Genomic DNA, 26,830 nt, shown 5'->3' with positions numbered 1-26,830 from the left:
ATAATAATAGCATTTTCAGGTCATGGAAGATTGGTAATTTCTATTCACCAAAATAGTATGTATTTAAGTATATTATAGATTAAAATATCAGAGTGCATGGAAATAGTATTAAAACTGGTAATCTTTTTAAGATTACACAAGTTTTGAAGGGCAAAATATATGGTGGATTACTTTGGCCATTCAGCATTTGAAACCCCTACTTTAGGAGAATTCCCTACATTTATAACCTAGGTGACAGAGGCATAAAAATCCCAGATGCCTGCTTTCCCTTGCTTGGTAGTTAGTATGCAGGCATATAACCTGATTTCATCATTCAGATCTAGCTGCACCAGATTTTCACCTGGAAGCTAGTAGAGAAAAACAAAACAAATGACAGTATCTGCAAAGCAAAAACAATAACTAAATCTAGGAATGATGGCGCTCTCTCTCACTTTGGATGAGCCAACTGTAGTGGTTGTTGGGAAATAAAGTTCCAGGTAAAGAACTTGTAGCCATGCTGTCGGGATGGCAGTTGTGAGTTCTGATTCCCTGTGGAGAGCCACTCAATCTTTTAAATTAACTTATCTAATTAAAAAAAAGCTAATGACTATTCACTATACAAAATCTGTAGAATCTGTATGTATGTGTGTATATACACACACATAGGTTTTCTTTTTAAAATTGGGATCATACCCTAGTTTTATGTCTTTTAATCCAGTTTTTGATATTTTCTATGCTTTTCTTTGACCATGAATTCTAAATAACTACATCATTTAACTGTTCTATTGAATATTTAGACTCTTGAATATTTTGCTGTCAGAAGTTTCAAAGAATACTCTTATCAATAAACTTTACTATACCTCTAATTGTTTCTTTAGGATAAATTCTTAGATGGGAGATTACTAAAACTCAGTGACATCTGAGTCTTTTTAAGTCTCTTCATATGGTTATAAAATTTTTCTCCAGAGATAGCTGACCCACTCTTGAACCACTAATGGGTTTTGAATATAAAGCATTGGCACTGAACTTTAATAAAACTGCAATGTCAGACATGAAAATATTTTTAAAACTAATGACTATAGTAGCTGTTATGAGAGCATACTACTTGCCTGACATGGCTATGTGCTTTAAAGATGTCATCACATTGACTGATTGAGTGAGTCAAGGTCTCGCTCTGTCACCAGGCTAGAGTGTAATGGTGTGATCATGGCAGCCTCAATCTCCCAGGCTTAAGCAAGTCTCCTGAATAGATGGGACTATAGGCATGCATCACCACACCTGGCTAATTTATTTTTATTTTTAGTGGAAATGGGATCTGGCTACATCGTCCAGGCTGATCTCAAACTCCTGAGCTCAAGCAATCCTCCCGCCTTGGCCTCCCAGAGTGCTGGGATTACAAGTATGAGCCACTGCACCTGGCCGACATTACCACACTGAATCCTCACACTGATACTTTTTACTGGTACTTTCAACCTCATCAATAAAATGGGGTGATATGGCCAAATATTTTGCTGAAGGTCACGTAACTCATGAAATGTGGACCGAGGAATCAAGCATTGTCTTTTTTTTTTTTTTTTTGACTTCAAGGTTCATTTTCTTTCCTCTAAACCGTTGTAACCTAAGAACTTAAATCCTTTTATCGGTTTTGAAGTGAGTACTTGGGAGGAAGGAAGTATAAGTGAGTTGGAAGTAGTAGAGGGCAGATGGAGAAAGAGTTAAAAAGCATAGTAAGTCTTGGTTAAAAGAATTTACGAACGGACAAAACACAGTGTTAGCAGGGTGTTTCAACCAATGAGTATTTATTCAAAGCCAGAGGTGCACCGGGCACAGCTGTCCACTAGGCTAACAGATACAAACGATGTAACCAATTCACTTATTAGCTTATCTGATAAAATACATTTCATAGAAATGATTATCAAATGCAATGCAGATAGAAACAGAATATTCTTTATACTTATGGATCTTATAATACCCTAAACAATTATTAATAAAAACCAGCCAACCCATACAGTAAATAGTTATCAAACCACCAGTTATTTTATTTTAGTCAGCAAAGGAGAAAAACATACAAATTACATGCTGAAATGGATTTTAGCATTACTGAATGCTGAATACAGACATCCTGTTTCAAAACTACTAACATAGTCCATTTGCGATCTTAAAAATTCAGTGTTTTTCATCCTGCATTAAATCACTATGATACCTTTTGGCTTAAAAATTAGGTTTGGTTTCAAAAATAAGTTTAATTTAGTACTTCAGTCACATGCCTCACAGATTATTGAACAGGACTGGGTAAGAATCAGTCCAATTAACTATTAGTTACAGCAAGAAAGCAAAACAGAAACGGAATGTTTAATCCACCTTGCTTGATATTCTTGCCAAAATTGAATTGAGAAATTAAGATACACAGGTGATTTAAACCAGAACATAACAACAGAACTGAAAAAAAAAAAAAGACAAAATGTAGATGTTACTTGTTTGAAGCAAAGCTGTGCATTTAGGGCCATTTATTGCCTTTTTGAGACTCATGACTAATTCCTGAAAAGACCACATTGAGTTCGTGGGTATATGATGTATCCTTTAGTTTGAAGGTCGTTAAGAGGGGTGTAAGGGTGAGGCAGGAGGGTGGGAAGGACTAAAAAGGCACAGGGTGGAGTGTTTGCTGATGCCATCACAGTAATTATCCAAGAGAGTGTCCGCTGGGGGCCCTTCCTGAGACCTCCAGAGATGGGTCTGTTTTCTTCAGGCAGCAGCAGCAGCAAAAACTTCCTCAGAGAGGCAAGGTCAACTTTTATTGCACAAGAACCAAAATTATTTCCCTCCCGTGTTTTCTGAGCTGGAGACCTCCACGTGCAACGTCTGGATTCTCATCCATATGCGCCTCTGACCGGCAGAGCGCGCTCAAACAAAACGCCTCGGGATGCACCTTCTTCAAAGGGAAACATGAGGTATTCCGATGGCTCTAGCAATCTGGTCAATCAGTCACCATTCTCAAGCAGCTTCTGTAAGTTATTCTGTATCTTGAAATAAAAGAAAAGAAGCTCCTATTATTAAATAGAATGGAGTATATTAAGGGCATATTTGCTATAGTCTGTATAGTGTTCTAGATTATTTCACCTACACAAGGGTTAAATTTAGATGAGGCAAATAGATGCTTTTTCATAAACTAGAACTCTGTTTGACAATCCACTTTTTCTTTGAGACAGGGTCTCCCTCTGTCACCCAGGCTGGAGTGCAGTGACATGATCATGGCTCACTTCAGCCCTGACTTCCTGAGCTCAAATAATCCTCCTACCTCAGCCTCCCACGTAGCTGGGACTTCAGGTGTACACCATCATGCCTAGTTAATTTTTGTACTTTTTGCACAGACAAAGTTTCATCATGTTTCTCTGGCTGATCTAGAACTCCTGGGCTTAAGTGATTCTCCTGCCTCAGCCTCCCCAAAGTGCTGGGATTACAGGTGTGAGCCACCATATATGGCTGACAATCCAATTTAAAATGAGAAAACAGAGGGCTTAAAAGAATGGTGGAAAGATGAAAACGTCTGTAGAGACTGAGATAAATGAGACAGAAGAAAAAGAACAGGGAACTGGCAACACCAGTGTGACCCAAATGCATTCGAAGACAATGGGAAATTGGTCTTTACAGAGCCCATTTGATGGTTTTAATCAGACAAATGCACATAATCATGTTGAACACTCCTGTTATTCCAAATACATATTATTCTTTAACACTTCCAAAAGGTTGTGGATTTCACAGGGACAGAGACCAATCATGTCAGATGTTTGGATCTTAAGATGGGTCCAATGCTAGACGTCAAAAATGTTCTCAGTAAATGACTATTGAATAAAGGCACTTTTAAGAATTCAGAACAAGGAATTCTCAGCAACCAGCTCTGTGATGGGATCAAAAGAAAGAACATATTGTTTTGTAGGGGAACAGTCTGTGATGTCCTATGGGTGTTCTCAGGTGAGTGAGGAGGAAGGGGATCTGATATGTAAGTGCCAGGAACAGCATGCCTGCTCCTGAGCCACACAACACCACACAGAGACAGACTTTGCACCCGAAACTGAGGGTCAGAGAGCCGAAGTAGCAGATGAATTATGTGGGTAGTAAGCGGTAGAACACGGATAAGAACAATGGTCTGACTCCAAAATTTACGCTCTCTCTGCTCTACTGTTCCACCATTAATTCCACTTCCAGAACTAAGAAAAATAAGTGTTTATTTCAGTTCCCATAAAAGGCATTGCCTTCTTCCCCCACTTTCCTGCTTTGCTTCTTCCGCACCTATCCCTCAAGACCAAGGATAAATGGACAAACAGGAGTGGGAGGTAGAAAAAGGAATAAAAAAGAACCGACATCCAAAATGACACACATACAGAAAACCCAAAAGTCAAACAAAGGAGGGAAATCAGCAATGTATAGAGGAAAACCCAAATGGCCAATAAATACATGAGATGTTCCGCCTCAGTCATAATTAGGAAAATACAAGTAAAAACCATAATGAGATCCAACTTTACACTATCTGACTGGTAGTGGGAGGCCTGAGTGGATTAGGATGGTGCCCGTGGGAAGAAACTTTGAGGAGACATTTGAGGAACAGTTCACTGCATTTGCCAACTAGTCAGTCAGTGGCAGGTGAAAAGAAGGAGTTAAAAGTTCTTCTTAGATTTCCAGCGAGGATGACTGAAAGAGCAGTGATGCCATGAACAGAAATAGGGAAGTTATAAGCAGAGAAAGATCATGAGGCTTAGACATCACCAGCCCCTGAAGACGAGAAGCAATTGCTGGTATGGAATATAAAGGGCTGAGCCATGTCTCAGACCTCCACAGCCTGGAGCTGCTATTTCACGGGCAGGCTGTGCTGTGCTAGTGCCCAACTGCCTCGGAGGAACAGTGCAGGCAAATCACGAAGAGCACGGGTGTGGCCTGGTACCTCTTTTTTAATACTTAGATTCTTTTGAGCAATGTGTGCAACTTATAACTTTTTAGAACATCAACATGGGCATTTTGATCCCAAATCCACTTTTTACCGAATCAGTTTCTCCTTTGAGACAAAGGTGGTTTTCGCTGGTGCTCCCGTAAGCCTCCCTGGCCTCCCTGCTATGTTGTCTGAACCCTGCACAAGACCTGCAGCTGTTGGCCTGCTGTGAACAAGCCCTTCTGTTTTCAGTTTCCTGATTACAGAATGTGGTGTCCTGGCCAGGCCTGGCGGGAGAGTGGGAAGAAACACAAAAGAAGGCGGCAGGATCCCGTGTGTTTCTGATCCAAAGAATATCATTGGTATGTCAGAGTGAACAAAATTGAAAATACCATTCCATTCTCTGGGTTGCATGAAAGTCAAACATTTGTAAGCATTTCATTACAAAAAAAATTGTTTATCTTCAATTCTCAGAACCTAATGTTTTAGAAAGGAAAAAAAGCTAACCCAGAGCTTCTCTAGGTTGATTTTAGATGTAAAGAACTTTCCACGTAGAATGATTCAATATGAATTCTCTGACCTGACTTGGCTCAAAACATGTTTGGAAACTCCTTTGCTCTCAATACTTTAGCTGTTAAATACTAGATAACATTTAATGTAGAAAAACAAAGATAATTTTATTCATTTTATTTAATAGGAAATTTTACTAATTTGTATTTAATATGAAGAAATATGTCTTCCCAAGTAAGCATAACTACTATTATGTAAAGCTACCAAGTACTGGGGGTGAGAGCAGTTCTAACTGAACACTGGATTCTTCATTCTAAACCTTTCCTGAAGGATTAGGGTAAGAACAAAGTAGTTAATCAGATAAAGGAGACGAAAATAAGACATGTAAATCAGGCTGAACTTCTGGGAGACTTCTGGCATGACTATTTTCTTCTCCAGCTCACTCTCCTGCTCCCTTGTAAGATCGCCACAAGCTAAGGACAGATTTGCCCTAGTTGTTTGGACTGTAGATGCTTTGAGGACAAGGTACATCTGTGGCCTTATCAACAAGGCCTAAGGCTGAATTCTGAGGAACAGTAAAGCAGAGAGCTTCTAAGCACAATTTTGCAGCCAGACAGCCCTGGTTTAGGTTCTAGATCTGCTGACTTTATTTATAATTATATATTTTTATAAATATATTTAAAAAGTTATATAATTTATTTATATTTATATATTTTTCTTTTAATGCTCTCTCAGCAGAATCATATCTGCTGCTTTTCTAGGTGTGTTGCCTTGAGCAAGCCAATTTGAAACTTTGATTCTTCCCCTATTAGATAGAGAACAATGCCGCCTATCTTCCATGGTTCTGATAGGGCTTACATGCAATATTTTATGTATGCGAACGATCAGCCTGGGTGGAGTTGGGGGCTGCACTTTCTGGCCAAGTCAGTGGTTGGTCTCCAGTTCGCTCCCTACAGTGTCCCTGCACTGAGCCCCGATGTCAGTGGTCACTTACCATTGGGCCCTGTGCTATAAAGTTAATAGCTATAAAGCTAATCAAGGAGGAAAACCAAAAAACCCACAGGATGATGTACTTCAAGGAAAATGAGATTAAAACCTATTTATTTGTGGAAATAAAAAATATTCTTCCACATTTACTATGAAAACCCCTTGGCCAGGTTTGATCCTGTAGGTTTACTGCGGCACACTAACGGCATTTGAGTGTGTAATCCTTGACCTGACAAGGTCAAGGCAGTCAATGGGCACTATCGTGACTGCCCCCATACACAGGAAAGAAATAGGTCACCTTTTCTAATTTCACTATGTTAGCTGTAAGCTCTTGACAGAGAACCTCCACATTGAATTGTACTTGTGACCTCAGGCCAGATGGTGCTGTCTGTCTGTAAGAAAAAAGAGAACAATTATTATGGGCAGGGATGACAAGGAAAGAAGTGGAATGAACACATTTAAAATTTATTTGAACAGAAAATTGGCTTATAATAGAAGAGAGTGAACATTTCATTTGTTAATATTAGACAAAGCCCTGCAGTAATCTGCAACTCCAGGCTAGATGTTTAGGGAACTAATTCTTAAAAGCTCATTTAGAAATCTCTTAAGCTATTTTTGTTTAAGTGGATATGGTGTGTTTCGGCTTCCAAACAAAAATCAGGCAATTATTTTCAAACACGTGGTTTCTTAGAACCCTTTTATTAACCCCTGTTATCCTCTCTATCTCCACCAGAGCATAAACTTACAAGAATCATTGTACTTTTCAGCTATTTATACTAGAACTTTACAAGTTTAGGAATGTCTTTAGTTAATCAAATGTCCATTGAAATGTGAGACTTCTGTAGTTCCTTCTTTGAGACTTATCATACAACTATAATTGCCCTTGTCTTATAATCTGACAGATGTAATCAATGTTTACTATCTGAATATTTATGGCATAGGCTCTTACTCTGGGGTCCACTGAAATCCTAAACCAGCTAACACTGGAAAATCTGGAGCTGTACATACATTTTCTGGAAAGATGGTCTAAAGCTATTTTTTAGATTTTTGTGTTAAGGTTAAGAACCATGGTCTGTATTGTTTCTATATTTCTTGGTTGTGATTTGGTTATATATATACACGTGTGTATATTTTTACATATACATATGTAAAGTTACAGTATCATTCTGTTGCCTAGGCTGGAGGAGTGCAATGGCACAATCATGGTTCACTGCAGCCTCACACTCCTGGGCAAAAGGGATACTCCCACCTCAGCCTCCCAAGTAGCTAGGGCTACACAGGTATGCGTCACTATGGCTGGCAATCATCTTACTCAGTATTATGGGTGTCCACAATGGAGGTTAGCAGCCCCAACCGCTCCTCCAGAGTATTAATTCTATATCTCATGTAGAAGGTCGAGATGATGAGTGCACAGACACTGGAAAGGGATGAAAGAGAAAAATTTTCATTAGGTTAATGGCCAGGATCTGATGTTCATAAAACAACTCAGGGCCAATGTGGTACACTCGAGGCAAGGCATTTTCCAAAATAACTTGGTATAGAGACTTTAAAAACGTCCTTTTAAAACCGGCTGATGCTTGTCATAAAACTTACAGCTACAAGAGACTTAAAATCCTCTAGCCCAAGTCCCTCAATTTGCAAATAATGGCCATTCTAATAGCATTGGTCAGAGCCAGATCTAAGTTGGAGTACCAAGCCAGTGTACCGCTGACCTCTGCTAGAAGAGCCTGGGCAGACAGTCCCCAGCTGTGTTCTCTGGTGACTCCCTGCTTTATCTGGAAACTAGACTGGGCATGTCTTCCTTGGTTGTGAGGAACAGCCTAGAACTGGGTCAGGGCTATTTGCAGAAGAACAATTGGTTACAAACGAGAAGTTAAAAAAGTCAATGCCTACATTTTTGGTAACGAGGATGAGGATAACGTTTTCAAGTTGTGTTGGCCCCTATTTAGGGGACATGGGACAGATGGCAAAACAAAATTATAGCTACATAGAAGGAATAGGTTCTAGTGTTGAATACCACTGTGGAATGACTAAGTTAACAATGATAGAGTTTCAAATAGCTAGAAGGATACTGAATGTTCTCAACATGAAGAAATAATAAGGGTGATGGATATGCTAATTACCTGGATCTGATCGGTATACATTATGTGTATCAAAACATCACTATGTACTCCATAAATACGTACAATGATTATATGTCAACTAAAAAAATAAAAAAATCACAAGGGTAAAGATGCTTCATAATTCACAGAGAAATTTCCCAACTCAGAACTTAGTCCTCTGCTGGGTTTGGCACAACCATGAAAATGTGACCTAAGGCTAAGGAAAAAAAGCTGAAGTAGGAGACAGAAATTGTCAAAAGATGTGGGTTACATTTCAGACAACTGAGATTTACAGTGGCTCTATGCAATGTGAAGAGATTATTCCTTTAAAGAATGGAATCATTTTCTTAAGTCACAGTAAATTCATGTACTTACACAATTGCGTAGAATATAAGAATATGGTGAAGCATCAGACATTTCTGAGATTTGACTTTATGTAAGATTCCAACAGTTTCTGACTGACCTGTTGGGTGGAAAACAAAAAGCAACTGTTTAAAACCATAACACTTCTCTTATCCAGCAATATCCCTATGGGGTACTTGAGAGAGGTAATTATTCCCAGGTAACAGAAATCAGAGAAAGTATCAACTGAAGCCTCCCAGCTGTGATTTTAACCAGTAGTTACAACTCCTTCCAACACATTTCACTGAATACATACCTATCCATAGCCTTCTTTGTGTCAAGCATTGTGTTGGAGTCAATGGTAAACAATATAACAATATCCTTGCTCTCTTACCAGTAGAGCTGGTTACTAGAATAAGTAGTAAGTAAGAAATTTGAGTTTTACCGGAAAATTTTTTGTTTTTTTGAGACAATCACTTTGTTTCCCAGGTGATAGGGGCATGATCACAGTTCACTGCAGCCTTGAACTCCTGGACTCAAGCAATCCTCCTGCATCCTCCCAAGTAGCTGGAACTACAAGTGTGTACTACACCCAGCTGATTTTTAAATTTTTTGTAGAGATGGAGTCTTACTATGTTGCCCAGGTTGGTCTTGAACTCCTTGGACTCAAGCAATTCTCCCACCTCGGCCTCCCAAAGTGTTGGGATTACAGTTCCAGAAATTTTTGAAACATAATCTCATGTATTCAGAATCATGAAGTGACCTCCATGAAAGCTGTTCACTTTTGTATACCTTACTGTAAGCATGGAATTGGGTACTGTTTGCTAAATGAATAAGTGAATTAATATGCAAAGACCTATAATACAAATGGAGGAAAGGGAATAGGAAAAGCAGTCATAAGGTGAAACACAGGGGCCCTTTAAAAGTTACAGATAGGCCAGGCGTGGTGGCTTATGCCTGTAATCCCTGCACTTTGGGAGGCCAGGCGGGTGGTTCACTAGAGGTCAAGAGTTAGAGACCAGCCTGACCAACATGGTGAAACCCTGTCTCTACTAAAAATACAAAAATTAGCCAGGTGTGGTGGCATGCACCTGTAATTCCAGCTACTGAGGAGACTGAGGCATGAGAATAGCTTGAACCCAAGAGGCAGAAGTTGCAGTGAGCCAAGATCGGGTCGTTGTACTACAGCCTGGGTGACAGAGCAAGACTCTGTCTATTAAAAAAAAAAAGTTACAAATAGACATCTCCAACCCTTCTCAAAAAAACCCCCTAAAAGCTCCATTCCTTACCGTGTGCAGGGAGACTCTTGGCTTTTCCTTCAGGTACTCTGTTCGCATGGGCATCTGCCCGAGTTGGCTTTGCTTCTCCCTTGGAGACATTCAGAACTGTTTGGGATTCTGTCACATGGAAATCTAAGCCAAAATGGAGCTGGGTAAGTTTTCTCTCCAATGTATTTAAAAACAGGATTAACTACCAAGTAAATCAATCCCTTAATATGCATAATGGTCAAGAATATGAATGGATCTTCTCACAAGTTAGTTGTGGTGGCTGGGGGTTGAAATTGAATGCTTAAGCAAATAAGTAATAAAGTGGTTTAAGGATAGTCTTTCATTTTCCAACCAACTCACATGGATGATTCAGCTGTAACAATTGAAAATATTATTGAAGAGGGAAGAAAATATTATGTTTCTCTCTCACCACCCCAATATTAAGTCTATTTAAGAAACCTCTGTTAAATGTGCATAAAAATGTGCATTTTTCCTCCATTTGTATTATAGGTCTTTGCATATTAAAGAAATGAATTTTTAACACACAGGCAATTCTTTTCCCTTGAACGCTCAAGGCACCCTTTCTACAGACACCATTTCTGATCTTTAACTAGGGAAGACTTTTTTTTTTTTTTTTTAAGGGGTCAGGGTGAGGATGTTTTGTGGGGAATTAAATTTTAGTCAAAATAAAACAATTTCCCAAACCTCGAGAGTTCTCAGATTCAGGAGTTTGAGAACCAGAACTGCTGTATCCTTCCATGTCTTGCCTTCTTTGTTGAACCACTCCATCCAGATCTGAGAATTCATCATTGAAATCCTGAAAGGAAATAGTGAAATGAAGACAGGCCGATTTTCCCTTAGTAAACAGGCCTTTGTAACTCCCAGCCCTTTCACCTAGGCCTGACCTATAAAACACAGAATAGATGGAGGGATTACCCCGTCCGACTGGGATTTTCCCAACAGATCACTGAGTCTCTGGTTACTGAAACAGATTTTTTTGGTGGTTAAAATTCTGTCAACAAATAGTGGCCAAGTTGTTTGAAACAACAAATCTCTAGAAAAAAAGCCAGGATGCAGATGATTGAGAAGCTTCCAGTGTGAAGCTAAAGAGGTTTCGTTAGCACTTTGTAATGGGAAAAACTGATTACTATAGACATATACAAGAGAAAAAAGTAGAGAGAAAGCTCTAAATCCAAGTTCAAATATGTAGATAGAAAGATATTTCTAAATTATAATTTTTTAAAAAGTATTGGAAACAAAAAAGGAAAAATGGCTTTAGCAAATTAGACCCTAAAAGTAAAATTTAAGCTCTTTTTCTTCCCTCAAATCAAAATAGGGTGAGTAATAGTACATTTAAATTTTAGGCTGATGATGGAGGAGTAAGGGAAAAAGCACAGACGTTCTACTTTGTATTCTATTGGTTCCCCAAAGTGCTTAAGAACTGAAGAGACAAATGGTGTCATTAAAATATCCTGGCGAAGGTACAATTAGGCTGAGCTTTTAACAATTTAGTCAGCTGCCAAATGAAGAAGAGACTCATCTTGTAAGCAAATTACCAACCTTTCACCTTGAACTAGCTGTTTTTTTTCATCTCAACACTCATTTCAATTTCATACAAGGATTTATAGGAGAAGGAAAATTGAAAATTCTTCAATTTAATGATTTCTTGAATGCCTATCTTGTATCAGGCAGTATGCAAAGCTCCTTACATACATGATTGCATTTAATCTTCACAGCTACATCATGAAGCTGGCATTTTAATGGATGAAGAAACTTAGTCAAAGCAGTTAAAGAGCTTGCCTGATGATATAACAGGGCTGGGTGGAGCCCAGATTTTACATCAGGTTTGTTGGATTCCAAATCATATATGTTACATTATATTTTGTACTGCTTCCCACTACTGTTTTTCAGGGTAGATTTTTAAGAAATTGAGATAAAATTCACATAACACAAAATCCACCATTTAAAATTATACAATTCAGTGGTGTTTAGAATATTCACAATGTTGTGCAACCATGACCACAATCTTATACTGGAATATTTCCATCACCCCCAAAGAAAGCTCATACCCATTAGCAGTCACTCTCAATTTCTCCCCCTCACCCCATTCCCTGGCAACCAATAGTTTACTTTCTGTCCCTATGGTTTGCCTGTTCTGGACATTTCATATAAAGGGAATCATACAGTATGTGGCCTTTTGAGTCTGGCTTCTTTCACTTAGCATACTGCTTTCAAGGTCCATCTATATTGTAGCATGTATCAGTACTTCATTTCCTTTTTATGGCTGAATAATATCCCATTGTATGGGTATACCACATTAAAAAAAATCCATTAATCAGTTGATGGACATTAGGGTTTTCCCCACCTTTTGGCTATTATGAGTAACAATATTAACATTCTTGTACAAGTATTTGTGTGAACACGCTTTCAATCCCATTACTTATAAACTGCTCTCAAAAAAAGATTTGTTGGAGATGTTCAAACCATGAGTTCATATTATTTCATTAAAGTTGAATATTTATAATCATTTGACATGGTTGGAACTCTCTTGGGAAAACCTTATAACCATTATGGGTACAAATCTTATACAAACAGAGGGAGCTACTTCCCACTGGAGATTTACTCTACAGTTTACAAAGTCTAAAGGAATCAATCAAACAATCTCTACCTGTCATTTGGGCGTTACAGCTTTCTTTTCTTTTCTTTCTTTCTTTCTTTCTTTCTTTCTTTTTTTTTTTTTACAGTTAATTCTGAGCCTGTCTCGTCTTCTCTTCTAAGTTGTGAAGTCTCTGAAGGCAAGAAATGGTTTTAATTTTTCCTGGTATCCTATAGCGCGCTAGCATGGTGCCGTGAACACAGAAAACATTTAAGGATTTGTAGGATGACTCAGTCCTACCTCAAACAGAATTCTGAATCCCTCTAAGCCAATATTGACAAGCAAACAGAGCAAGACTTTGTGCATGCCTTCACTCACCAAGATAGCCTAGTATGCGTTTCTTTCCTTTTGTAGGACAACTCTTCAATTACTTGCAAAAAGTTTATGGCTACTATGGTTTCCTCTTCTTCAAGACAGGTATATACTGTTTCTTCAATTGTGCCTCAAATATTTTGTTCCTAAGCTCTTCCCTCATCTCAGTCATGGTGTAAGCATAAGTGTAATTGTGGGATATATTCTCTTTCTTTTACATTTAGATAGTTTTGTAGGCAGCTTACCAGAGGCAGAGATGAAGGGCGGTCTGCTCGGAAACTGTTTTCAGCAGAAGATGGATTGGGACTGTTACCAACACTTGTATTCTGAAATCATTGGAACAAAATGAAAAACCAGATCAACTATGAAACCATAAGAAATACAGAAGAGAGACAGTAATTGAGGCTCAGGGACATCATACTTACTTCTAAGTGTCCACACACAGATCTTAGTAGTTTGTAAGTTGAATCTCTGGAGAGTAAAGAGACAAATATGTACTGAAAAACAAAACAGAATAATTATGAAGAGATATTCCTGATGAGAAGTGAGAGTTCAGAGTTCCGAAAATTATCTGTATACAGCTTTTCATTTTCAAACAACGTGGACCTCTCTTTGGTCTATATTCTCATTTCTTTCACCCAAACATTCCATTTTTATTCCATTCCAGGAATAAAGTAAACGTATTCTCCCACAGAAGCAACAAAACCCTCAAACCCAGTTTAAGAGTAATAAATAAATGCAGGGCAAAATGAAGTCTCCAAAACCCTGACATTGGTGCCTCAAACAAGCCCAGAGAAGAAAAGGCCTGGACGTTAAGAAAAGGCTGGTGACATTCACCAGATCCCCTTTAAAATCTCTCTCCCTCTGTTTTTGTTTTTAAGGGTATTTAACAATTCCCAAGGGTCTGCTTTCTCTGCTCTGACCTAGATTTCCACTGAAAACTTCCCAGCGTCTCTAACAGGCTAGCTCTCTTTCATGCTACTTCCAGATTCTTCCTTGTACAAATGTGGAAATTTTCTAGTGGAGACTTATAAGTGAGCTATGGGAAAGGAGTAAAATCAAAGCTAGACAAATCACGAGAAGACAACATCAGGAAAAATGATTTTACCATAAACAATATGTTCAGAAAATATAAAAACCTACTTTTTTCTCCATCTATTTATGCCATAGAGTGTTTTCAGACCTCCTTTCCATGAGTTTGTGATTATCCTTCTCATTCACCAATGAGGGAACTTGAATTATTTCCAAGCAAGAACTGTATTCCAAAGTAATTAATATTGTGGGTTCTGGCGTCAGTCAGATCCAGTTGCAAATGCTGGCTCTGACACGTACTAAGTGGGTGACACTGGGAAAATTGCTTAACCCTTCTAACTTTCAGTTTTCTTAACAAGTCATCCATTACAGGGTGTTAGCATTGAACAAATGAGAAAATAAAAGAAAAGCATTAGTGTATGCCTGACAAGGAGGAAATACTGATGCCTGTTGACTATTAGTATTAAAAAAAATCACCAAATAGATATTAACGTATTTTCTAGCTTATCAGAATGGTCTCTTTTATCTTTCCTTTTTTCTTCTTCTCTCTATAGTTTTCTAGTATGGTTAGAAAGGAAATCTATCGCCAGTCATGGTGGTTCATGCCTGTAATCCCAGCACTTTGAGAGGCTGGGGAGGGAGGATCACTTGAGCCCAGGAGTTTGAGACCAGCCCTGGCAACATAGCAAGATCCCATCTCTATTAAAAAAAGAAAAAAAGAAAAAAACAGAAATGAAATCTATAGAATGTAGATTTTATGTTTCACAGAAATAATAGGTAAAAGATTTTTTAAAATTTCATGTGAAAAGTAACCAGACCACTCTCTCTTTCTTGCCAAGCTGAAATACACACCACTTTAATGCAAATTTTTCTGATTGTATATGTCTTAGGTAGCCCAATAGTCAATTCAGCTCTAGAATTTCTGTATAGGAGGTAGTTCAGGCAACCTGGTAGTAAAGAAGGTCTAAAAATGGATCCCACACCTGCAGTTGCAGAGCAGGTACAAGTTGTATTTATCTGGAAGGGCTCTGGGGAGGTATTGATTGAGGTTATGGAAAGGCTGGCTACCGCCACACCAGGGACTCCTCACTATCAACCTGCCTGCCTGCCCCTGTCAGTAAAATGGTGGTTGTTGTTGCTCTTGTTCTTTATATATATTTATTCCTTTTTTGAGACAGGGTCTTACTCTGTCACCCAGGCTGGGGTGCAGTGGTGCTCGATCTCAGCTCACTGCAACCTCTGCCTCCCAGGCTCAAGCAACCCTCCCACCTCAGCCTCCTGAGTAGCTGAGACCACAGGTGTGTGCCACCACACCTAGTTAATTTTTGTATTTTTTGAAGAGACAGTTTTTGCCATGTTGCCCAGGCTGATACTAAACTCCTGAACTCAAGCCATCTGCCTGCCTGGGCCTCCCAAAGTGCTGGGATTACAGGTGTGAGCTACCATGTCTGGATTTGTTTTTTTTTTTTCTTTTTCTTTGAGGCAGGGTCTTGCTCTGTTGCCCAGGCTGGAGTGCGGTGGCACAATCATGGCTCACTGCAGCCTTTACCTCCTGGGCCCAAGTGGTTCTCCTACCTCAGCCTCCCAAGAAGCTGGGATCACAGGCATACCCCACCATGTCCAGCTAATTTTTGTATTTTTTGTAGCAACGGGGTTTCACCATGTTGCCCAGGATAGTCCCCAACTCCTGGGGTCAAGCAATCCGCCCACCTCAGCCCTCAGCCTCCCAAAGTGCTTGGGATTATAGGCATGAGCCACCATGCCTGGCCTCCTTTTTTTTTTTTTAAGGCTATTAAAGACCTGAGTATGTCAGTTTAGCCTGACCTAGCAGATGTTAGGGAAAAAGAAGTTGAGAAAGAATTTTATTTTTTTGACCTTGGTGAGGCAAGTATAATTAAGTCAGCAGGAAATTCAAAATTGGCAACACTTCTGTGAGAATAAATCACCTTGTGAAGGCAAACAGCACTCCATGAATGCCTACAGGCTATGGTTTTAAAAATTAGTCTCATAGAATTTTCCTGATTCACCACAGGAGATGAAGATATTTATGGTTTGGAGTCTTGGTCCTTGGCAAGAGGCCCCTCAGGCAGCAAAGCCCAGAGCGGGAGGACAAAGCGAAGGTGCCCTCACTCTGCTGCGTACTCACCCTGTCTGTGACCGTTGCTATGATCAGGGCATTTGGCACTAAAAGAGCAGTTTTGGTTTTCTTTATTAGGGTTACCGAGAAAGCTGGAATAGAGATCTGAAACAGAATCACCAAGTTAATGCCGGTTCAGACTTAACAGAACAGCACTTCAAATCTTCACGTTAAAGGAAAAAAAAAAAAGGTAATCAGAAATCAAAATCAGCAGCAAGCTTTCACAGCCTCCATGAAGAAAAGTCAGTCTTAGAGTGGCAGGGACGTGTCACTGAAGCTCTCCGAGTGGTGCTTACTAAGCCAGAGGATACATCTGAATCATCGATTCAGCTGAAGATCTTGGTGGGAAACCTTTATCTTCAGACATGGAAATGGAATGCAAAATGTATATTCACTTTAAAGATAAGCCCAAGGCTCTAACGAAATTTCAAGCTTGTGGTCATCTACTTTGGGCTAACTTCCACATGCCCCACTCTCCTCTGTCTTTAGGTCATGTTGGGGAGAAAAGGTTAAAAAGCAGTAATAATAATAGGAACATCACTGGACAGAAAATCTGGGACCTGAATTCTTGGCTCAGTTATGTTACTACAGGTTGAGCATCCTTAATCTGAAAATCAGCTATCCAAACGATTCCAGATTTGCATGCTGATATTGGCGGTCAAAGGCAGTGCTCAATGGAGCATTTCAGATTTTGGATTTTTGGATTAGGGATGCTTAGCCAGTTGTATGTCGGCAGACATTGCAAAATCTGAAATCCAGAACACTTCTGGTCCCCAGTATTTTGGATAGGGGATACTCAACCTGTATCTAAATGACCTACTCCAGCTTGTAAGCTATCTGTTCTAGGCCTCAGTTTCTTGATTTATAAATTGAAGATAGCCTCATCTGCTTCTCAGGATTTTCTGTGGATTAAGTGAGATAAAATATGGAAAATACCCAGTGGTGAATAAAAATTTCATTTACCTCCTTACTTGTTTCATGAAATCAGGGTGTGTGAAATAAAAGATTTAAATATTTTTTCTGGTTCAACAAAGAATAACGATGATAACTATTAAAGCTATCATTATTGATACCTATTTACCAGATGAGAATTTAATTTAATTATAAAAATCCTAGTCAATATTATAAGAAATAAATGCATTTATTTAGAGAGGTGCATGTCATACATATAAGAAGTTACAAAGGTGGAATTCAAACCAATCTGTTTCAAATGTAGGTTATTTTCAATACAATGTGCTATAAGAATGTATCAAATGGCAAAAAGCACAGAAGTTCATGATAATTTTATGTTGTATCTCTCCAACCAAGTTTGATCTCTAAGGAAAATGGATCGCATCACTTTAGTCCCTGAAAATAGAGTCACACATAGCCATGATAAAAATGATCTAGGCCAGGCATGGTGGTTCATGCCTGTAATCCCAGCACTTTGGGAGGCGAAGGTGGGTGGATCACCTGAGGCCAGGAGTTTGAGACCAACCTGGCCAACGTGGTGAAACCCCATCTCTACAAAAAAAAGAAAAATAAAAGAAATAAAAACGATCCGACTCCCTCCTTCCCTAGGAACTCACACTCACTTGAACATCTACTTGAAAATGCCTCACATATTCTCAAAGAGTGGAGAAGAGATGAGCTTTATATAAGTACTGCCAGCTTGAAGGAAGCAAAATGAGCTTTTAATTTTGAATATTTGCATTCACATCTGGGTTTATGAGATGGGATTATTTACTGCCCTCAACGATCTAGGCAGGAAGACTATGGAAGAATAAGGGCTAACCCAATTGAGACATTTTCTAAAAACTGTTTGTCAAAGAACTCCACTCACATTTTTCAAAGGCAGGAGGCAATTCAGAACTTACAATGTGGGATAAATTTGGAAAAAAAGAATTTGAGGTCTACTTAGATGATGTTAATAAAAAATGGGTCTAATTTTGTTTCTGAGCAGCATGCAGTAACAAAGGGCTATAAATTTAGATTTTTCATCATCTAAGGCATGGAACACCCTTAAGGAGTTTTCAATCAATTGCTTCATGAGTATAAAAGTACAACTAGGTAACATTTGTAAAATAAAGCTTAAATCACTTTTCAGTTTGAGCCTAGACAGAATGTGGTACATGCATGTTAATTTTGCTAACATCTGAAAATACCAACAGGCTGACTAAAAAGATCCTGATTAAATTAAGGCTACACTTTATTAATATTTTTCCAGAGTGAATGATAATATTTTTCCAGGGCAATGGTAACATTTTTCCAGGGCAAATTGCTTTAGAAGGGGAACTTGATTAGAAAGTTCCCATTGTAGAGCAATTGTTTGGGTGTCTTGAGCTCATATTGGACCACATTGGACTGAAGTCCACTGGCAGTGAGGAAATTCTGCAACATCTCTGAAGCCCAAGTCTCCTTTGACACCATTCTTAGAAGGGATGGAAGATACAAGTCACTATCATGGTTCTTATTCCCACGCTCTGCTAATTTTCAATCTCCTGCCTCTGTAGGTCACATGTTGTAAAAGCAATCTCAGTGGATCCATGTCTTCAAAAAACCAGGGTCACTCCTTCTAACTTCTTTTTATCAATTCTCTCTTAGGTAGAAGTAGAACTTTAAAACCATTGCGAGAATCGTATTAGCTTGAAACTGCACTGACTGCCTTTGTGAATTCCCCAGTCCCTTAACAAAGACTAACACTTTGTTCGTCAGTGTCTTCAGTCCCTGCTGCTCTGCTCAGAGATGTTGGCTCTCTGTGAATTTCTGAGAAGTGTATCACATTGATTAGTACTACCCAATCCCCTTCCCCATTCCATGAAAAAGCCCTTTAATTCAGAAATATAGAAATATGTAGAATACTGCTTCATATTGCTTTGTATTATACTGATTCAGATAATACTGTGAATCAAATAATGCTTATCTAAATATAACTTTATATGATAAAAAATCAATATAAAAAGATGTTTTACCTAAAGAATAGTATGCTAGTCTCTAGCTCCAACACCAACAAAATGGTCTTTATGCAATTGCCAGTGGTTTTAGAGGGAATATTTAAATAAAGCACATCTACCACTCAAAACAAAAAGAAGTTTTAGTCAGTTTCTTCATGAGTATGAAAGTTGCTTCTTCATAACCATGAATCAGAATGATTGACAACTCATTGAGGTCATGCAAACCCAAGAGGGCGTTTCTCTGACTCCTTATTCTGGAGGCCTGAATGAACTGTCATGTGACATCATAGCTCAAAGGTAAAAAACAAAGTCAGTGGGATAGAATTACCTTTCCTTCATAGGCCACAGTCCCACGGTCCCCAGTTTAGAGGGCAGTACCATTCCTTTAGGCTGTTCTCCTTAATGACTCAGGGTGTCATGTGTCTGTTCTCCCAAACTGTGTTTAATAATAATGAAAAGCTGTGATATCAGAGTCCACTTGGAACTGAGGGTATCTGACTTCCCAGGCTAGGCCTTAACTACTCTACTTCCTGCTCATTTTGTGCTGGGGAGGGTACAGTGGGAATGCTAATAAGTAGCTTATTTATAGGCCTTCTGTCCTAGACATCGCTGGTGGTAACTGGTATAAATGTGGTACAAAAATGGATGTTTCTTAAAAGAAATCATTTTAGTTTAAATGTATGCCTTTGAAAATCATGGCACACCCTCCATATAAACAACTTTGAGTGTTCCCTGGTGACATCTTAGTAAAAAGGATTTAGGGTATCATTATGGGTGAGATATGAACTTTCTCCCTCCTTTATTTATACACATATGCCTCATATATGGGTATATATGTATATATGAGGTATATGTGTATAAAGAAAGGAGGGAGAAAGTTTAGGGAAAAATGGAAAATTAGTGTCATCTGGAAGCATTTAGAACCTATAGTATTTGGAACTAAAACAAAGGAAACTTGGCATAAAAAAAGAATAACCATGATATAAATATCTATAAACATAGCTAAATTTAAGACAATCAATATTTACTATATCTAATAAAATATAGGGTTAATATTCTTCTTCTTTTTTTTTTTTTTTTCAAATTATACCAACCTTTGTGTCTTTTCCAAAGACCTTGGAATGAAAACAAATCCAGTTTTCTGATACAAAGAGCTTTCCTTGGTATAGTATTTCTTTCTGTAGTGCACAGGTAAAGCCTAGGAGAATATACACAGATACAGCATCATTTAGAATTTCCATTTAAAATAAAAACCGTGTATATATTTTAGTGACTCAAGGATGGGCAGAGATAATATATTCATACTCAAAAGTTCTATTGCCTCTTCTTCAGTCTTCTTTATGGGAAGAAAGCTGTGGTGAGCAGTTTGTTTTTAAATTCAAAGTCTTACCAACTTCAGTATAAATATCAGAATGAAAAGGCAAATCTACCATTGTACCTGATAGACCAAGAATGGGGTTTTACAAGTCTCCTCTATTTAGGCTGGTGTGTCACCCATGCGCTGATATTAGTATGCCTGTTTCTCTTTTCCCCAGTATTCTCACTAATGACTGTTTTTGAAATAGATTGCTTCACTAGGAGAAGAGCACGTGACCCACACCTTCTGTTTGAAGGTCATGGCAGGAACCCAGCATCTTGCCTTAACTTTTGCACATCAAAAGAGACTAGAATGGAACGTTGGGCTCCTTGATGAACCACTGCAGAGCCCAGTAGGTGTGTTTAACTTGCATACTGGGCAGGATATTTAGGTGACCATCACACCCTTCACAGTGGCATCAGCACACGTCTGTCCATGTCTAAGGATGTGAGTTTTCTTTTAGCCTTCTTCTAGTGGCCTCTCTTGCCCCAGGCTTGTTATTCTAAATCTTAAAGCAATCTAACCACGTGTATTTCAGCAATAAAGAAGGGAAGTACCGGTATTGTGGAACCATCTTGGGTGACTCCATATCCCATGGAGAACTGTTTCTCTTTCTCCTCTCTGATCTTTTCACGCTGCCCGGTGAAAGCTGACTGAAGCTGGTGTTATTGTTATGTCATGACTTTTAGAAACCTGGTCCCCTTGGTGACTCAGTCCATAGATGATGCTCTCTTTCTTCCCCCAAACTAATTATCAACTTTTCAAATGCGTAGCTAAAAGAGTCAAACAGGTCAGAACTTACTTTGCCTCAGTGGTTCCTCCGTTGGAACATTAAGAAACAACTTGTGAAAGTGCATATTGGCCTTGTACTACAATGAGAACAAAATACAAGCATCACTACTCCCATTTTCTTGTGAAACATCACAAATTTTAGCTTCAATAACAAATTTCCCCTCCCTTAATAGTAACTTTAGGAATTCCTTCTCACTGATCTTACAGTCTCTGACACAAGCCTTCAGGAAAACGCAGTGAAAATTAGGGCATACAAGTTTCATTTTCTAACAAGTTTAACGCTTTGCTGGTTGGATATAATGATGCAGCTGCTGGTCAGCCTACTGCCAAGGTAACAGGGCTGGACAAGGATGTCCCTGATGAGAAATGGGATGAAATTCTAAGAAGTCTCATTAGGGAAGGTACTGAATCCCAGGTCCTAAAGGTACCAGTAGGTACTCTCAGAAGAGTACAGTGGTTAAAAGCTTTGCAATCAGGTAAAGCTGAGTTGAAGTCTTGGCTGTAGTGGCTCTACTTCTTGGTGTGTGACCATGGCTTAGTCACTTCACCTCCCTGGGTCTTGGTTTCCTCTTCTGTACCAGACAGCAGAGGCAGTACCTGCCTCAAGGGATGCCTTAGGCTTAAATGGGATAATATGCCTAAAGGACCTATAGTCTAAGGCAACATATGGCCACTCTTTCTACTGTATTATTTTGTAAAGGCATTTCCTTAGCCAGTGACAGGAGTAGGATGCAGTAGGCTACTGTCAAGACAAGTAGGATTTCATACAAAGACTTCACTCTCCAGGACAGCAGGAGGCCCAAGACTGTGAAATGTTGCAAATCACTTCATCTTCAAGGGATCTGTTTTCACAACTGTGACAATAACAATGGACAGCCAGCAATTCGCAGCTTGTAAAACACTTTCACCTGCACCATACAGCTATTAAGAGGTAGAACTGTTAGCTGAACATGATGGCTTGTGCCTACAGTCCTAGCTACTCAGGAGGCTGAGGCAGGATCTCTTGAGCCCCAGAGTTCAAGGCTACAGTGAGCTATGGGGGGTAGAACTGGGTATTCCCTCCACAGACTCAATCTGTCTCATAGGATGCTTCTGAAGGAAAATTCTTTTTTTTTTTTTTGAGAGAGAGTTTTGCTCTTGTAGTCCAGGCTGGAATGCAATGGTGCGATCTCACTGCAACCTCTGCCTCCCAAGTACAAGCAATTCTCTTGCCTCAGCCTCCTGAGCAGCTGGAATTACAGCTGGTATGCGCCACCACACCTGGCTAATTTTGTATTTTTAGTAGAGACAGGGTTTCTCCATGTTGGTCAGGCTGGTCTCAAACTCCCGACCTCAGGTGATTTGCCTGTCTTGGCCTCCCAAAGTGCAGGGATTATAGGCATGAGCCACTGCGCCAGGCCTCAAGAAAAAAAAAATTCTTATAAGGAGAATGGGTAGGAGGTCCTGGATGGCTTATTATTCAAACCAAGAGTGGTCTCAATGGCAAAACTGGCACTGTTTTGCCATAAAGAACTATAGACCAGGTCATCAAGATGATAGACGGTCCCTGCAAGTCAGCTATTTTATAGATAAACACCTTATAGAAAGATACCTTGATTAAAGCTAGGTGTTCTGTGGGCTTCACTGAGCTTTTGTTTTTAATGGCTACAGTGAGCAATGGCTGCACACTTGATTTAAAATATGCTAGCCCATAAACTCTTCAAAAATGTCAATGTAATAAAGGGCCAAAAAGGTAGTAGGGCTGATCTGAATTAAAAGGGACATAGCAGGGCTGAGTGTGGTGGCTCATGCTTGTAATCCCAGCACTTTGGGACACCGAGGTGAGCAGATTGCCTGAGGTCAGGGGTTTGAGACAGGCCTGGCCAACATGGCGACACCCTATCTGTACTAAAAATACAAAAATTAGTTGGGTGTGCTGGTTCACCTCTATAATCCCAGCTACTCGGGTGGGTGAGGCATATGAGAATCACTTGAACATGGGAGGTGGAGGTTGCAGTGAGCCGAGATTGTGGGCAACAGAGCAAGACTGTCTGAAAAAAAAAAAAAGAAAAAAGAAAAAGAAAAGACATAACAAATACATGCAGTATGTGACTCTTGATTGGATCCTGGAGAGGAAAAAAAAAGCCTTTATAAAGGACATTTATTACTGGGACTATGGAAATTCAAAAGTAGATTTTATATTAATAATATTTTAATACATTTCATATTTAAATTTCTTGGGTGTGCTGATGGTTTTTGGTTTAGCTCTTAGGAGACACATGTTCAAGTATTTAGAGAAGTGAATAATAATAAAAAAACAACAACCCAAACTCCTGGCCCCAGTACATGTATCACACTCTCTGATGACATACAACTGGGCTTTGTTTCCTATCTGGGTATATTTTAGAGCAGAACCAAAATTAGTTCTGGAGGAGAATCCTTACCCTGTTCAAAGCTCTGACTCCTCCATGTGCAGTTGGCTGGCCTACTATTCAGGCAGGTGCCTTATCATATTCTTCAATTTCAGTACAAGGATGTCACAACTCCCCTTGTCCTGCTAATTACTGGATAAGCACATGACTCTGTGTTGGTCCCTGATCTCTGGGTATCTGTCAGAGTTCGGGGTCACAGCATGGAACTCACTATCATGCAGTGTGCTGAAAGATGAGTTGTGGAATATAACACTGATGAAAAATGGACTGGAGGAACTGCTGCCTGTTTGTTCTACTAAATTCTCTAAACTCTATGACTATATTAGTCTTGACCAGCAGGAAGGTGCATACTTGGATTCCTTCTTGTCACTGGCTTCAATAGTCCTGTTACCTCTAAGACAATACAAATTCCACTCTCAAATTACCTGGCTGGAAGAGGAAGACTTTTTCCTTTCAGTCTTAGGGTCATTTTTGCTTTCTGTTTTACAGTCGTTCTTATCACCTGCTAAAGAGGCACCATCAAAACTGGATTTTGACCTAAAGAAAGAAAGTCCAGGGTATCTGTAAGATAATTTGTTCTTTTTTTCCCAAGACAGAGTCTTGCTGTGTTGCCCAGGCTGAAGTGCAGCAGCACAATCACGGCTCACTGCAACCTCCCCATCCTGGACTCAAGTGATCCTCCCACCTCAGCCTCCCAAGTAGCTGGGACTACAGGTGCATGCCACCATGCCCAGCTAATTTTTTGTAAAGATGGGGTTTCACCATGTTGCCCAGGCTGGTCTTGAACTCCTGAACTTAAGCAATCCATCTGGCTTCATTTCCCAAAGTGCTGGGATTACAGGTTTGAGTCACTGCACCCGGCCTATGAGATACATTTTTTATGCTACTCATTAATTTATTGTCATAAATCTTGATTATAATACTATCTTCCAAGAAAACCTGACATTTGTTTTTCTTTTCTGGATATCAAACATCATTCATGATACTGTGAGGGCATTTACACAGCACATACTTTAGGACACTGGAATGATCTCAGCAGGCTGTAATCAAAAACTGTAGAAACAGTAACTTATAGAGGGTGAAATAACAAGTTGTGAAAACAATTATGTCATTTTAAAAGTATTTTAATCAGTATTTAAAAAGGAGTACTTGAGGCAAATTACTAAACAGTATTGCAACTATAGTTCAATCAAAGAATATTTTTGTTTCAGAATTCCATTAATATTTAACAAGTATCAATTGAGTGGGGCATTGTGTTAAATGTCTTAGGGCCTATAACACAGTCTTTATCCTTTTTTTCCTTTTTGAGACGGAGTTTTGTTTCCCCCGCTGGAGTGCAGTGGTGTGATCTCAGCTCACTGCCACCTCCACCTCCCGGGTTCAAGCAATTCTCTTGGCTTAGCCTCCCAAGTAGTTGGGATTACAGGCACCCGCAATGCCTGGCTAATTTCTGTATTTTTAGTAGAGATGGGGTTTCTCCATGTTGGTCAGGCTGGTCTCGAACTCCTAACCTCAGGTGATCCGCCTGCCTCATCCTCCCAAAGTGCTAGGATTACAGGCGTGGGCCACTGAGCCCAGCCTCACAGTCTTTATCCTTAAGGCGCCTGTGTACACATGCATCAAACACTTTTTAAAATAGGTAGTACGTAATTTAGTACCAAAACAATACATATTATAGGAGTTAAAAGAAGATATGGAGCCAGTAAGTCTAACAGGAGGTAAGAGAAGAGGAAAACAATAGAATAATGAGTACTTAAAATGCTGGGCCCAACAGGTTAAGCAAGAATTGGGTATGAGGAAAAAAAAGACAAAACATCTCAGATTGGGAATACAATAAAAGTGAAATCAGAAATAAAAACAAAACCAAAAAACATGTTTGAAGTCAAGTCTTTCTTCTTCCTCTCAAGGACAGAGGTCAGAGCTCCCGAGTTTCTTTGCAAGGCGATTCTAGTCCTGGTTGTCCGTTTTAGTAGATGTGTACATTTGTACATGTCTTCAACCCTATGGCTAAAAGCAGTCATTTCAAAGTGAAATGCATGGATGATTTTTAGTTATATATGAGAATAAGTTTTATGATTATGAAGTTGCTTTATTGTTTACTGGGAAAAAACGGCACATAAAATCCATGATTTCACATGTTATCCCTTAAAATGAGGTTCAGTTAAAAAAAATTGGTTCAAAGTGGATTTAAGAACAATCTGAAGTAATTCAGGTGGTATATGGGTGTCACACAGAAACAGAAATGACTGAAGTTAGAGAATTAGGCTCTGGTTTTCTCAGCTGTGAAAAGATGGACAATATGATGTCCTAAGCCACTTCTAGCCACAACAGTGTATGATTCCACAATGCTCAAATCACAGGTCAAATACCCCTCAGCAGCTCAAGGTAAATGAATTTAATTTCAGCTACAGGCCATTGAAACTATACATTCACAGATGTGAATTCCCTGGGAATTCTAGGGATTACTTTTTTTTTGGAAGCTATGAAGAAACATTTGTTCTCTATTTGAAAATGAAATTATTTGTACAAATGTCAATTTACCTTTTATTTATACTATTCACAGGTCTGAATATATCACCTCTACTGATTCAAATTAACAAATGTTAATGGAATTGCCAAGGAAATGATCAGACTAAAGATCCATGGACTGCAAGCAAATGTGAAAAGCAGGGTGGCTCTACCCTTGAAAATTTCAAAAGACACCAACAGTAAGTAGGCTCATCTGTATGACACTGACCCCTGTGGACAGGGTACACATGTATAGAATATTGATTTCTTTGGATCTTTTCAACCGTATTAGTCTCACTTTCTACAGGTGACAAGAAGCCCAGTGTAAAATGAAAATGTGGGGTCCCTTATATAAAAATTGTTATTATTAATTAATTAATTTTTTGAGGCACAGTCTTGCTCTGTTGCCAAGGTTGGAGTGCAGTGGCACCATCTTGGCTCACTGAATCCTCCATTTCCTGGGTTCAAATGATTCTCCCGCCTCAGCCTCCCAAGTAGCTGGTATTACAGGCACACACCACCACGCCCAGCTAATTTTTGTATTTTTAGTAGAGGCAGGGTTTCACCATGTTGAACAGGTTGG

The 26,830-nt window shown here is 39.2% G+C and overlaps 1 protein-coding gene across 6 annotated transcripts in view; it reads right to left on the bottom strand.

The window, feature by feature from the left end:
• Positions 1-1,759: 1,759 nt before the first annotated feature.
• Positions 1,760-26,830, bottom strand: part of GRAMD2B (GRAM domain containing 2B) — a 117,351-nt gene continuing 92,280 nt past the window's right edge. For 4 of the 6 annotated variants that reach the window (XM_064366275.1, XM_021677500.2, XM_021677502.2 and 1 more), the window contains 12 exons: positions 24,165-24,276; positions 21,339-21,405; positions 20,274-20,377; positions 16,256-16,351; positions 13,503-13,574; positions 13,323-13,403; positions 10,815-10,926; positions 10,131-10,253; positions 8,875-8,962; positions 7,710-7,814; positions 6,696-6,789; positions 1,760-2,999 (listed from right to left, as the gene is read on the bottom strand). In XM_064366275.1, the coding sequence (XP_064222345.1) occupies positions 2,958-2,999; positions 6,696-6,789; positions 7,710-7,814; positions 8,875-8,962; positions 10,131-10,253; positions 10,815-10,926; positions 13,323-13,403; positions 13,503-13,574; positions 16,256-16,351; positions 20,274-20,377; positions 21,339-21,405; positions 24,165-24,276 (1,096 nt within the window). In that variant the 3' untranslated portion in view covers positions 1,760-2,957. The remainder of the gene's footprint in view (positions 3,000-6,695; positions 6,790-7,709; positions 7,815-8,874; positions 8,963-10,130; positions 10,254-10,814; positions 10,927-13,322; positions 13,404-13,502; positions 13,575-16,255; positions 16,352-20,273; positions 20,378-21,338; positions 21,406-24,164; positions 24,277-26,830) is intronic. The other 2 variants (XM_021677501.2, XM_021677504.2) reach the window with 2 other exon arrangements.

Source organism: Aotus nancymaae, unplaced genomic scaffold (assembly GCF_030222135.1).
Source record: "Aotus nancymaae isolate 86718 unplaced genomic scaffold, 86718_ANA_hifiasm-v0.15.2.pri h1tg000064l_1, whole genome shotgun sequence".
NCBI lineage: Eukaryota > Metazoa > Chordata > Mammalia > Primates > Aotidae > Aotus > Aotus nancymaae.
The sequence above is the reverse complement of the archived record's forward strand: the minus strand, read 5'-3'. Positions and strand labels throughout refer to the sequence as shown.